General features: G+C 46.2%; 1 protein-coding gene across 2 annotated transcripts in view; it reads right to left on the reverse strand.

Moving 5' to 3' along the window:
- Ift140 (intraflagellar transport 140) overlaps positions 1-12,825 on the reverse strand; it is an 87,234-nt gene that overhangs the window by 55,203 nt on the left and 19,206 nt on the right. For both annotated transcript variants that reach the window (XM_048436167.3, XM_048436165.3), the window contains exons 8-15: positions 11,144-11,235; positions 10,387-10,493; positions 9,247-9,392; positions 7,593-7,796; positions 6,930-7,002; positions 6,164-6,255; positions 1,227-1,354; positions 763-880 (exon numbers count right to left, since the gene is read on the reverse strand). In XM_048436167.3, the coding sequence (XP_048292124.3) occupies positions 763-880; positions 1,227-1,354; positions 6,164-6,255; positions 6,930-7,002; positions 7,593-7,796; positions 9,247-9,392; positions 10,387-10,493; positions 11,144-11,235 (960 nt within the window). The remainder of the gene's footprint in view (positions 1-762; positions 881-1,226; positions 1,355-6,163; positions 6,256-6,929; positions 7,003-7,592; positions 7,797-9,246; positions 9,393-10,386; positions 10,494-11,143; positions 11,236-12,825) is intronic.

The raw sequence follows: 12,825 nt of genomic DNA on the forward strand, positions 1-12,825 counted from the left end.
AGGACAAGGGAGAGCTAGCGGGCTGACGAGCCCCGTAACTACTCGGGCCCAGAACCAGGATTATGGGTCGGGGTCCAAGCCATCATCCATCCCATTTGTGATCTCCTGGAGCACATGAAGGGACCTGTCCTGCAGACCCAAAGCTGCAGAATTTCCACGACACAAGGCAACATCAAGATAGCCAAGAGGAGTTTCAGTGAGGGTCCAGCATCAACAGTGTAGCAGAAACTGCAGGCCTTGAACCAGACTGATGACTCTGTGCAATGAACATTTGCAAGTAAAGAGATGTGGATAGAAGAGTTTACTGCGTGACTCACTGTCTCATACTGCAGTTTTCATGGTGAGATTGATTTTTTTCCTTTTTTTTTTTCTCTTTTCCTATTTTATTTTGTGGCGGAGGAGGTTACAAGGGCAGACGGTGGATACTAAGGGATGGGGAAATGAATGGGATGGAGATGCATAATGTGAAAGACACAAAAAAATATATAAAAACAAACAACAACAGTACCAACAAATATAGTGTGCGCCAAGATGGAAGCAGGCAGGAGAGAGCCAATGGAAGGCAGGAAATCGAGGCAGGAGACGAAGCAAGGAGGGGCTAGACAGAAGGCAAGACATAAAGACTCAAAAGACCTACTGAGGAGAACCTACGCAGGCAGAGCAGCTGGCTGTTGGGCCTGTGAGAAGCCAACGGCACAGCCCCCCTTCCAGGGAGGTCCTTCATATGGACCAGCAGAAGGCCAGCAGGGAAGTCGGACTTACCTTGCTAAGGAGGATGCTAATCTTGTTCCCATTGGTGTTGCATCTCAGAGAAGTGATGTTTCCCACATAAGGAATGAGTTGGGCCAGGTTCTTGCAGCTGCAGTGCACTTTTGCTTCCCTGTGTGAGACAGGAGAAGAAAGAATGACCTCAGCATCAGGCAGAGGTCCCTTCCCGGCACCTTTCTGCTGATCACAGAAATTAACCTCTCTGACTGCTCTGATTCGGCCTACGGGGTCTGTTCAGCTCACTGCTTCTCACCTGGTACACTGAATCCCTAGCACAGGGAAAAGGGAGGTAATTTTTAGAACCAATGAACAGTCTCTTCTAAATTAGAAAAAAAAAAGAGGTGCCACATTGATAAGAACCTAAGATTTTTGACACTGTTCTAACTTTTTTGTCTGCTAAATTATCTCATAATTTTTAAAAAAAAACCCTAATACTTCTATTTTGAAGAAAATGGTACCTTCTGGAAAGATCAAAACTTTTAAAGTGAGCTAAATCTGTCCCTGTAACCAGGAAAGTTCCACAGACATCTAGGAAGCAGGGGCTCCCCTCGGTCTCAGAGAACAGCAGAAGTTGTTTGACAGTTCCCTGGGGAAAGAAAAACAAGTTTAGCTGTACACTTCTACAGTGCCCCGTTTCTCTCCTAAACAATATTCATCTCCACTGTTCGCCCAGTCAGTGATTACTAATGGGCCAGCATGCACTTAAACTAGGGTTGGTTCCATGGGAAGACAGGCCCGTCGCAGTATTGTCTTGGTGCCATTCGCTAGCTCTAGGATTGGCTCCATAGCTACTGAAAAACAAACAACAAACGAACAAACAAACAAAAAAGGATCAAAGATACATAGGGCACGCAGCTGAGAAGGGATCTAAGGTCACACACAAGATAATGGAAAGTAGCAAGGACAGCCGGATGGTGATTTGTCCCTGTAGGTTAGTCTGGGTGGGCATTGTGTTAAAGCTCCAAAGACACTTCTCATGTTGTCAATGTCAGGTGCATGGTCATCTGGGGGGTAAGACGAAAGGATGCTCTACCAGGATGTTTGCCACATTCTGGACACATGTCATTTGTGGAAGGCAACTCACAGAGCTCCACACTTATAACATATTCATGCTTTCTGTATTTTATAGTTCAATAAAATACATAAGAAATTCATAGTTTTGGGCACTGGTGGCGCATGCCTTTAATCCCAGCACTCAGGAGCCAGAGGCAGGTGGATCTCTGTGAGTTCAAGGTCGGCCTGGTCTACAAAGTGAGTTCCAGGACAGCCAGGACTGTTACACAGAGAAACCCTGTCTAAAACACAAAAACAAAAAGCCAACAACAACAACAAAGAAATTACTGTCTGTTCTGGGGCAGTGTTTAAAATGAGGTGACAGGAAGACCCAGCTATCAGCAGGTGACACATACTGGAAGACAAGTCCAGCAGGGCTGCGGATGTGAGCAATGGAGAGTGCTGTCTACTGGGAGGGTGGGAAGGTGGAGCAGGGGTGATGGAGGAGGGTTAACTGTCTGTGTTACTTTCATTGATTAATAAAGAGACTGTCTTGGCCTTTTTGATAGGCGAGCCCTTAGGTGGGTGGAATAGATAGAACAGAATTGTGGGAGAAAGAAAGCAGAGACAGGCAGTCGCCATGACTCTCCTCTCCGAGACAGCCGCAGGTTAGAATCCTCCCGATAAGCCACCACCTCGTGGTGCTACACAAATTATTAGAAATGGGTTAGATCAATATGTAAGAGTTAGCCAATAAGAGGCTACAAATAATGGGCCAAGCAATGTTTAAATGAATACAGTTTCCATGTAATTATTTCGGATAAAGCTAGCTGGGAGTCAGGTGGCGGGACACAGTCTGCTGCTCCTTCTACAGAGTGGCGCCCAACGTGGGGCTCGAACCCATGAACCTGGGATTAAGAGTACCATGCTCTACCGACAGGGGCCATATGGGCACATCATGCAGACAAGGAGGCAGCACTCTGCAGCTCAAGTTTACCCACTCCTGTTCTGCTTCCACAGTTTCCACAACAAGTCTAGCCTGTATTCAGGAAGAGCAAGTACACCACCTCTTCTTTCTCTGGGAGAGTCCGCTACCTCTCACGACTCAGTCTGAACCAGGCCCTCAGAGTCTCCTCTGGTTCTATCTTCAGGGCTCCATCATCCTTCACCAACTCTCCAGTCTTTTCACTATGTAAGCACAGAAGTTATATTCTAATGAAAACCCATACAAACAAACCAAGTAGAGGCAACCCAGAATCTATCCTACTCCTGCTGACATCAACATCAGCCCACCAAGCTCCTGCCTCACTTCCATTCTACCCAGGGCTCTGGCTCCAGCCTTGACCATGTGTGACCCATACCTTGACTCTCTCTAAAGGTAATTGTTGGGAGCTGCAGACCCTCAGACCCTGGACTTTCTATGACCCTGCCTGCTGTTTTTCTATGCTTGCAGCTGCTCTGGACATGAAACCCTCATGAGTTCCTGATAACAAGGAAGTAGGTTCTGGTTCTGGTGGGTTTTGGTTTGCAATAGAAAATCCTGAGAGCTAGGGCATGGCCACTAGTCAAGGAGAGCACTATATAAGCTGCCTTGGAACAAAATAAAATGGGCATTCCTTCTTCAAGAGTGCCCCGCAGCTCTGTGTGTTTTTTAATCCCCAGGCCCTTGCCCAATCACGGTTTCAGGTGGTGCAGGCGCCACAGGTAATGGTGCAGGGAAATGAAAAGGAAGTATCTGAAGACACCTTAACACTGAGCCAGACATTAACAGAGCCACACATTTGCCTCCTGAAGAGAGATATGGGTGGGAATGTGAGAGAGACCACTAGTATTTCCTTACTGACCATAACCAACACACATGCCTTCTGCATAAAAACAGCAGACAGGCTGGAGGTGTGGCTTAGTGTACAGTATGTGCACGAGGTGTGGGTTCTATCCAAACACTGCACCGAAAGACAAAACCAAAAGGAGAAGGAAGAAGAGGAAAAGGTCCCAACTTCATCCCAACTGTTCCTATAAACAGGCTCCTAAGTTGTTTCCAACTTCCTTCATAGCCCAACATCTGCAGGTCTCCACTCTGATACAGCTTCCCCTTAATCCAACATGGAAAACAGAGCCTTTCTCTCCATGTCCACAACTGACACCCCATGCTCAACTGCTGAAGTCAGAGTGCAAACACTGAAGGACAAGAGACAGCACATGGAGGAAGGAGACACTGCATTGGATGTAGGGTGTCCAGTAGCCTTGGTCTCCTGCCTTCTGGCCTCTCTGCTCTCTCAGACCTGGAGGCTTTCGGAAAACATGGCAGCACCAGCGCTACACCAGCGCCCATTACTTCTTCCTAGGAGGGTGTAGGGGCCACATGGTGCGAGCTCCCCACATCGTCACAGTCCCCCACCAGGGGTTCTTCCTGTCCCTTCTCACCTCAGTCTTCATGCTGGCTGCCTGTGACCTAGGTAACAACTTTATGGCAGGGGCCTGGATGAGCAGCATGTGAGGGACAAGATCATGGGTGTGGCAACAACAGTGAAGAACACGGGTTCCAAGAAACAACTCAAAATCCCACATAAAAATCACACCAGGGCCAAGGAGATGGCTCAGCTGGTGAAGTGCTTGCGCCACAAGCATGAGGATCTGGATTCGGAGCCTAGAAACCCACATAATGCTAGGCATCCTGACGTACCCCTGAATCCCAGTGGTGGTCAGATGGAAGGCCAAGACAGGCAGATACTTGGTAGACTGTGGGTCAGTTAGCCTGGTTTATGTGGTAAAGTTCTAGATCAATGAGCCACCCTGTCGAGACAGAGGATGAATACCTGATGCCCTCTGACCCCATGTACACCAACCATGCACGTGTGCACATGCACAGTCTTTCCTTCCTTTGTCCTCTCCCTCTCCTCCCCACCTACCCTGCACACTTACTCAACTGATAGATAAAACCAGAGATAGGCTCTCAATCTGGTCAGAATGTTGCTACACATGATGGGTTGAACAACTGCCTCCCAAAAGTCCCTTTTCCTAAAACTCTACTATAAAAGACCTTTTGCAGATGTAAGTAAATCAAGGATTTGTTTATCTTTATGGTTCTGGGGAGGTACTCTGTACTAATCCACACTCACAGTCCCAAGACTTTTGAGATGAAATCATTCTGTGTTAGAGTCCTAAAACCACTGACAAATGATTCTGTTTTCTATGCTCTGAATGGAACTCAGGCCCCCTCCATGCTAGGCACGTAGTCCACCACTGAACTGTATACCTTAGTGAAAGTGTGGCTTTTTTGCTTGTTTTAAAGATTTATTTATTTTATGCGTATGACTATTTTTTGTTTCGTTTTGTTTGGTTTGGTTGGTTTTGTTTTTTGAGACAGGGTTTCTCTGTAGCTTTGGAGCCTGTCCTGGAACTAGCTCTTGTAGGCCAGGCTGGCCTCGAACTTACAGAGATCCTCCTGCCTCTGCCTCCCCAAGTACTGGGATTAAAGGCATGTGTCACATGTGCCCAGCTTGCGTATGAATGTTTTAATCACATGTATGTCTGCATACTACATACATGGCTGGTGTCCTTGAAGCTCAGCAGAGAGCATCAGATGCTCTGGAACTGGAGCTATGGATGGCTGTGAGCCACCCTATGGGTGCTAGGAACAGAACCCAGCCCCCTGTAAGAATAAGTTCTCTTAACTGCTGAGCCATCTTTCTGGCTTCTGAAAGTGTTTCTGTCAGACATGAAGAGAAGACACAGATGTAGAGAGATGCCACGTGAAGAACAGAGCAGAACACAGGGGAGCCTCTGTAGACCGAGAACACCGGGGGCTGGCAGCACGACCGGCTCCTGGAAACAGAGGCAGGAGCAGATTCCCTGGAACATGTTTCTGAAGGAGCTGTCCAGCCAACCTAGATTCAGGATCTGATTTCCAGAACTGTGAGAGAACAAATTTCTGTTGCCTTAAGCCAGCGGTTTGCGAGAATTTGTAGCAGCCACAGCAAGTTAGTATCACGTCAGTCCTGCGTTATAGAAGACACAGTGGGATGCAGACAGGCGAGACACCTGGCACAGATGCTGTGCTGGAGGCCCCACCTCGGCCTCACCCTCACGCTCACTTAGGGGGATGGCTCATCCAGAAGTATCATCTAAATTGATAGCACAAAGTCTTCAGGAGGTTTCTGAACCGGCGAGCATTTCCTCCCATTTCATAGCCCAGTATAGTCAAGGTCTAGGGAAATAGACTTAACCCCGAAAAATGCTCTAATCCTGCCTCTCCATTTCAGAGGTCACAGCATGGATGGGGAGGCCACACCAGAGCCCATTTCCAGTGAGTCACCTGATTGGAAAATAGGATTCAGAACACAAGGCAGCATTTTCAACTTGGCTGTGACTCTGCCATCAGTCAAGGCCAATAGTCACTGACCTGCCAGGTCCGCACTTGAATTCGGTTTGGTTCCACTGTATAAATGTTTTCCTCGTGCATCGCTAACACTGATGTTTCACACAGGAACGTCCCTGAAATGAAAGATGAACATCAAAACAGCATCAGCATAATAGACATCCCTGTGTGGAATCTTCAGTCAGCGCAGTCCTTATGGTAGCTCCATGAGAAGATCTGAGCTCCTCCATGAATCTTACAGATGAGCAGAACAAGATTCCAGAATAAAAACGTAAAACAAAACACAAAAATAGTACAAACACTAAAAATATAAAACCAACGCTGGGCAGTGGTGGCGCACGCCTTAATCCCAGCACTCGGGAGGCAGAGGCAGGTGGATCTCTGTGAGTTCAAGGCCATCCTGGTCTACAAAGTCAGGGCTGTTACACAGAGAAACCTGTCTTGAAAAACAAAACAAAAACAACAAAAACCAAACCAAACCAAAACCAAACCAAAATAACAACAACAACAAAAACCCAAGAAACATGAACACATAATGAAAAAGAAGGAACATCTGCTCTGAACACAGGGAACTATAATAGGCTGAAACACTTTGACCACTTCACAGCATGCAGTCCAGGAAGCCCCAGCCCCAGAGGCTGAGCTGCAGCATTGGCTCCAGCCATTCAGGCACAGGAATGAGGGCGGGCATGACCTCTTGCCAGCTCTGTGCTAATCTCCTTACTCTGCATTAGAAAGTGAGGCAGTAGCAGAGGTGTGGAGCCCTCTCTGGGTGTGAAGAGATTCTAACCTGCATTCCTTAAGGTAGATCCGGAAGGTTCAAAGACCGCTACCTGTTTTCCATTCCAGACAGCCACAGCATCCTAAAATGAACAAGGATGTTGAAAAGCAAAGATAAGGAGGAGTGCAGTGCAGACCACAGAGCCTGCGCTCTTCCCTCATCACTGAGTGGTACCACGTCGTCAGTTCAGTTTCACATCACCAAGCCTTCCATGGATGTGGGTTAGATCTAAGATGTCAGTGGGTTTTCAGTATTTTTGTTTGTTTGTTTGTTTGTTTGAGACAAGATTTCTCCGCGTATCGTTGGCTGTCTTAGAACTCACTTTGTAGACCAGGCTGGCCTCAAACTCACAGAGATTTGCCTGCCTCTGCCTCCAAGTGCTGGGATTAAAGTCATGCACCACCACACCTGGCTAATTTGTTTTTTTATTAGATTTTTTTTAAAAAAAATATCAATTCAAATTCCCCCTCCCCCCTCCTCCCATTCCCTCCACACACCCTCCCACCCTACCTCCTCTAATCCCCATTGTATGCTTTGCTTTTTGTTTTTTTTTAAATAAATATGACGCACATGGACATTCAGGATGACTTAAGCTGTCACCAAGTCCCCTTGCTGTTCTGAATTACCCTAATAACCCAGCAGGCAGTTCTTTTGACCAGCCTTGGTAGTCACCTTGGTGGCGAATACTCCACTGATGTGCATGTCAGTGCGCAGGCTGTGTGTGCTTCCCGTGGACAGGAAAGACACGTTGACTAAGCTTGGGGAGATCTGCACAGCTGCTACTTGCTGGTGGAAGTGTGACGACATGGCTTGCTCACTGAGGATGGACACGGAGTCGGTGCTGCTCACTGCCAGAAGGTTCTTCCTGGAGCCCCACTGCATTACCAGGTGGGAGAGAGTCAGATGCATAAGCAACAGGGGAGACGCAGTCAGGAAGTACACAAATGCTCCCTGTGAACGTCTACAAGCCATTTCTTATTATTTAAAAAACAAAAACTTAAAAAGTAAAATATGTACTTTGTAGGAACATTTTAAAATGCTGATAGACTTAAGTTGTGAACTGGCAGGCAGACACCAGTGTGGCTGTTCTACCCAGGGTCTGCTCTAACTGCCGGGCACCTGCTAGGAATTTGACATTCTGATCATGACATATTCATATTTATTATTTTCTATGAACTTATAGGCAATTTAATTTAAATTTAAATTATCCAGTGGTCTTCTGCTGGTGAGAAAGAAATGTTAGTTTCCTAGCTTCAATCTGAAATGCTCAGTTCTCACAAATAATTAAGAGCCACGTAAAAGATCAGAATCGTATCACAAATTGTATGACCAGAAAGGTATCAGAAGGAGCTGTGAAAAAACCCAGATCATGTTGGACTCAGCAAAGACTTCAAAGAGACTGCAATAAATATGGTACTTATTATAAGCATCCTACTGTAATACTATGATGATTCTGTCTCATCAGATAGTGTCAATAAGAGACAAATTAAAAACAAAATGCTGCCAAGAAATGAAGCCAAAGCCGGGCGGTGGTGGCGCACGTCTTTAATCCCAGGACTCTATAAGAGCTAGTTTCAGAACAGACTCCAAAGCTAGAGAGAAACCCTGTCTCGAAAAACCAAAAAGAGAGAGAGAGAGAGAGAGAGAGAGAAAGAAATGAGAAATGAAACCAATATTTATACAGAAACCTGCACTCAAGTTAACAACAGCCTCAGTCATAACCGCTCCAGAGCAGAAGCAACCCAAATCATCAGCAGAAAGCCGTGGTCTACCCATGGAACGGGGAGGCCAGCCATAAAGAGGAGCACTGACACCTGCCGCGACATGGGAGAAGCAGGACATCAGGGAACAAAGTCACAAAGGCTGGATTTTATATGTTTTATTTATTTATTTAGCTTCTATTTTTTATTAAATTTATTCATTTATTTATTTTTCATCCTGATCGAAGTTTCCCCTCTCTCCTCTTCTCCCATCCCCTCCCTGCCCCAACCTAGTCCTCCTCCAGGAGGCAAGGTTTTCAAAGACAGGGCTCTCTTCACAGTCCCAGCTGTCTTCAACTCGGAGAGACTCACCTTCCTCTGCCTCTGTTTCCCGACTGTTGGGTTTAAAAGCGTGCACTACCATCCCTATATAACCCAGGCCGGCTTCATGTCTCAGGTTCCTAAGTATTGGAGTTAAATATCTATATAATGTTCTGTTAGTATTATTTTTCTGATGCTAAATTGAATAATTGATTTTTTTTTAAAAAAGGCTTCCAAGTTAATTATGTTCTGTCTGGCACAGCAGACGATGAGAACAGCAAATGTGCTACAGAGCTAGACTGTACCTGTATCTGTGTGATGTTTCCTTCAAGTTCAGTCGGTGTCTGAAGGCTCCACAAGTCCTTGCCCTCCACCGCCCTGCCACATGGATACTTTGGCATCTTTTTCCACAAAGCTACTCGCCCTTTATTGGTCCCAGCTGCCAGGAGACCTACAGGTAAAGCAAAGCACATGGTACTTGTTGAGGAATATTTAACAGGTGCTGGTGGACACCGTCTTCTGGTTCCAATCTGCCTTACTCGGGCTTCGTCCCCAGTGCTCCACTGGTGCTGAGTGCTCAGCAGGGGCTCAGTGACACTCTGATTTGTCTGCTAACTTTCTGTCCTTGGTATTCGCACACTCAGGCAATTGTATACTTTCCCTAGCCCACAAATACTACCCATACCATCAAAGGTACAGACATTGATGGATGTCTTCAGTGAGACTCTTTTGGCCAAACCTTTCAAGCATTATGTAAAATAAGAAGGCTTTATTGTCACTTGTTCATCTTTGACTGATAGAAACAACTTTCTTTTTTAAAAAACAGTACCAGCTGGGCGGTGGTGGCGCACTCCTTTAATCCCAGCACTCAGGAGGCAGAGGCAGGCAGATCTCTAGGAGTTTGAAGCCAGTCTGGTCTACAGAGCAAGTTCCAGGACAGCCAATGCTACACAGAGAAACCCTCAACAAACAAACAAACAAACAAACAAACACAGTACTTCACTATGTAGCCTTGGCTGGCATAGCACTCACAATATAGACCAGGTTGGCCTGGAACTCACAGAGATCCACCTACCTCTGCCTTCTGAGTGCTGGGATTAAAGGTCTGTGCCACCGTACACAGCTTCTATTTCTGAATAGGCTCTAAATCTCACTATAACGTTTTCTGTCTTGACACAATGCTTGAAGTTGTTTCTATTCTTTCCATGTCAGGTCAAGAAATCTCACCTTTGAGCCAAGCAGAGGCGGTGCATGTTTTTAATTCCAGAACTCGGGAGGCAGAGGCAGGCAGATCTCTGTGAGTTCGAGGCTAGCCTGGTCTACAGAGTGAGTTCAAAGACAGCTAGGACTGTTACACAGAGAAACTCTGTTTCAAAAAACCATGGAAGGAAGGAAGGCAGGCAGGCAAGCAGGCAGGCAGGAAGGAAAGAAGGAAGGAATCTCACCTTTGGCTTTACAGAAACAAACACAGTTTATATTCTCTCCTTTTTCAAAGCCAAACTTCTCTTGTGGGCTCAGTATGTAATTCTCTCCTCGTTCTAAGTCCCAGAATCTGTAATAATAGAAAGAGGAAGGACTTGTGAAGGGTTATATTAGTGCCCACCTCTGACCTGATGGTTGTGTAAAGCCTGGGAAGAAAATTCGAGCTGTGCTCTACAGACTCCCAACACAAAACAATCGTGATGCAATACTGTTTGCAACTGGAAAGGGTGGCTACTAACGGGCAGTTCACATGTGGTGCTACAGGAAGACGAGAACATGTGAGTTCCAGCTACACACAGTAACAGTGAACATTATGCTGAACTGAGTGGCCAAAAAGATACCAAAATGCCTATTTCTATTTATGCCAGTTTTAATAAACCAGGAAGAACTAGGCTTGGCAGGGTACTCCTGCAGTCCTTGTTACTTGAGAGGCCAAGGCAGGAGCACTACTTGAGCCCAGGAGCGGGACACCGGCATTAAAAAAGAGCAGCACAAGACCCTATAGCAAAAACACATTTCTCCCAAACCAGGCAAAGTGGTTCCAAGACAGATGTGACATAGCCGTGCTTTCTGAAGGCATGGGGGAAAGCAGGAAGGACAGCTAGAGTGCGTGCGGACTCCTGGGGCTGCCACTGTTTAGTGTCATAGACCTGTCTCACATGTGAAAATCCACCACACTGTGCATCGTCCAGGGACTGGCATGGGAAGTCAGGCTCCTACCTGAGCACCGGTTCTCCTACGGCTGTGACAAGAAGGCTGTCCTCTATCAAAGTGATGTCTGCCCGGTGGTCTGTTTTCCCACTCAGCTTTACCTGCATGCACGAAAGAAGCACAAGGCTCTTGCTGAAATGCCTGATGAAACTGTGTTAGCCTGGCATCTGGTCTTCAGTGACATCACTGAGATCCAACAAGGGGTCACAACATAGGGCAAATAGTGGGAACGGAGAGTGGGCCTTATTTTTAAGGATTTGGGCTGGAGAGATGACTCAGTTTAAGAGCACTGACTGCTCTACCAGAGGACCAGGGTTTGATTCCCAACACATGGCAGCTCACAACCTCTTGTAACTCTAATCCCAAGGGATCCAATAACCTCCTCTGGCCTCGGAGGGCACTAGGCACACTCATGGTACACAGACATGTGTGCAAGCAAGACACCCACACACATAAAATAAAATAAAAATTCCACAAAGATTTTAAAAAAAAGTGTATGGGCTGAAGCAAACAGCAACTTAGGCATGAAGGGATGGCTCACCTAGCGCATGGTGCGCATTTCTAGAGTGAATACCAAACACTGTTGCTCTGTCATGACTACACTTTAGGAAGATCGCCTCCTATTCACATTTTGTGCAGAAAACAAACTTTCCCAGAGTCCAGAAACCAGTATGGAGCTAGACAGGTACTTCAAGCAAGGCTGCTATGAGCTATGGTATCTCCTCCCTATCCCATTCATACACTGAAACACCAACTACCTATGTGACTACATGTGCAGATAGGGCCTTCGGAAGGCAATTAAAGGAGGATGGTGGAGTCGGCCCTAAGAACAGATACATCAGATAGTGCTTGCCCTCACTTTCCCCCATGCTCATGTGTTCTTTCTCCTCTTCTCCAGACTCTGTGTAAGGACACAGGCAGACCACTCTATGCAATCCAGAAATCAATCCCCCAGCAAGAACTAAACTGACCTATTTGAACTTTATGCTTCCAGAACTGTGAGTTAAATGTCTGTTGTTAAACTATACAGTAAGTGGCTATTTGTCAAGTTGACTCAAGCTGACTAAGACACTTAGTTCATGCAATTCAAGGACCATTCACAACTGTGTTACAGGATACAACAAGCTCTCCAACCTAGAGGAGTATCCCAAGGGAAAGTTCTGCATTCTCTACGGTTCATGGATTCTTTTTTTTTAAACATTCATTTATTTATTTTTTATAGAGTATTCTGTCTGCAAGTATGCCTGCTCGCCAGATGAGAGCACTGGATCTCATTACAGATGTTTGTGAGCCACCATGTGGGTGCTGGAACTGAACTCAGGACCTCTGGAAGAGCATCTAGTGCTTTCAACCACTGAGCCATCTTTCCAGCCCCATGATTCATGGATTCTTATAATCGAAACCAGCTGGGAATTCTGATTCACACCTATAATCCCAGAATAGCCTAAGGCAGGAGAATCAGGAGTTCAAGATCAGTCTTGACATTTAGCAAGTTCCAGGCTCCGTGGAAACATGAGATTGTATCTCAAAAATAGAACCTCCCCCCCCAAAAAAAAAAAACAGAAAACATGCTGAGAGTGGTGGCGCATGCCCTTAGTCCCAGCCCTCTTTGTGAGCCAGTCTGGTCTACAGAGTGAGTTCTAGGACAGCCAGAGCTACAGAGAAACCCTATCTTGAAAAAACCAAAAAAC

The sequence above is a fragment of the Myodes glareolus genome, chromosome 9, assembly GCF_982192425.1.
Source record: "Myodes glareolus chromosome 9, mMyoGla1.1, whole genome shotgun sequence".
In the NCBI taxonomy this organism is placed as follows: Eukaryota; Metazoa; Chordata; class Mammalia; order Rodentia; family Cricetidae; genus Myodes; species Myodes glareolus.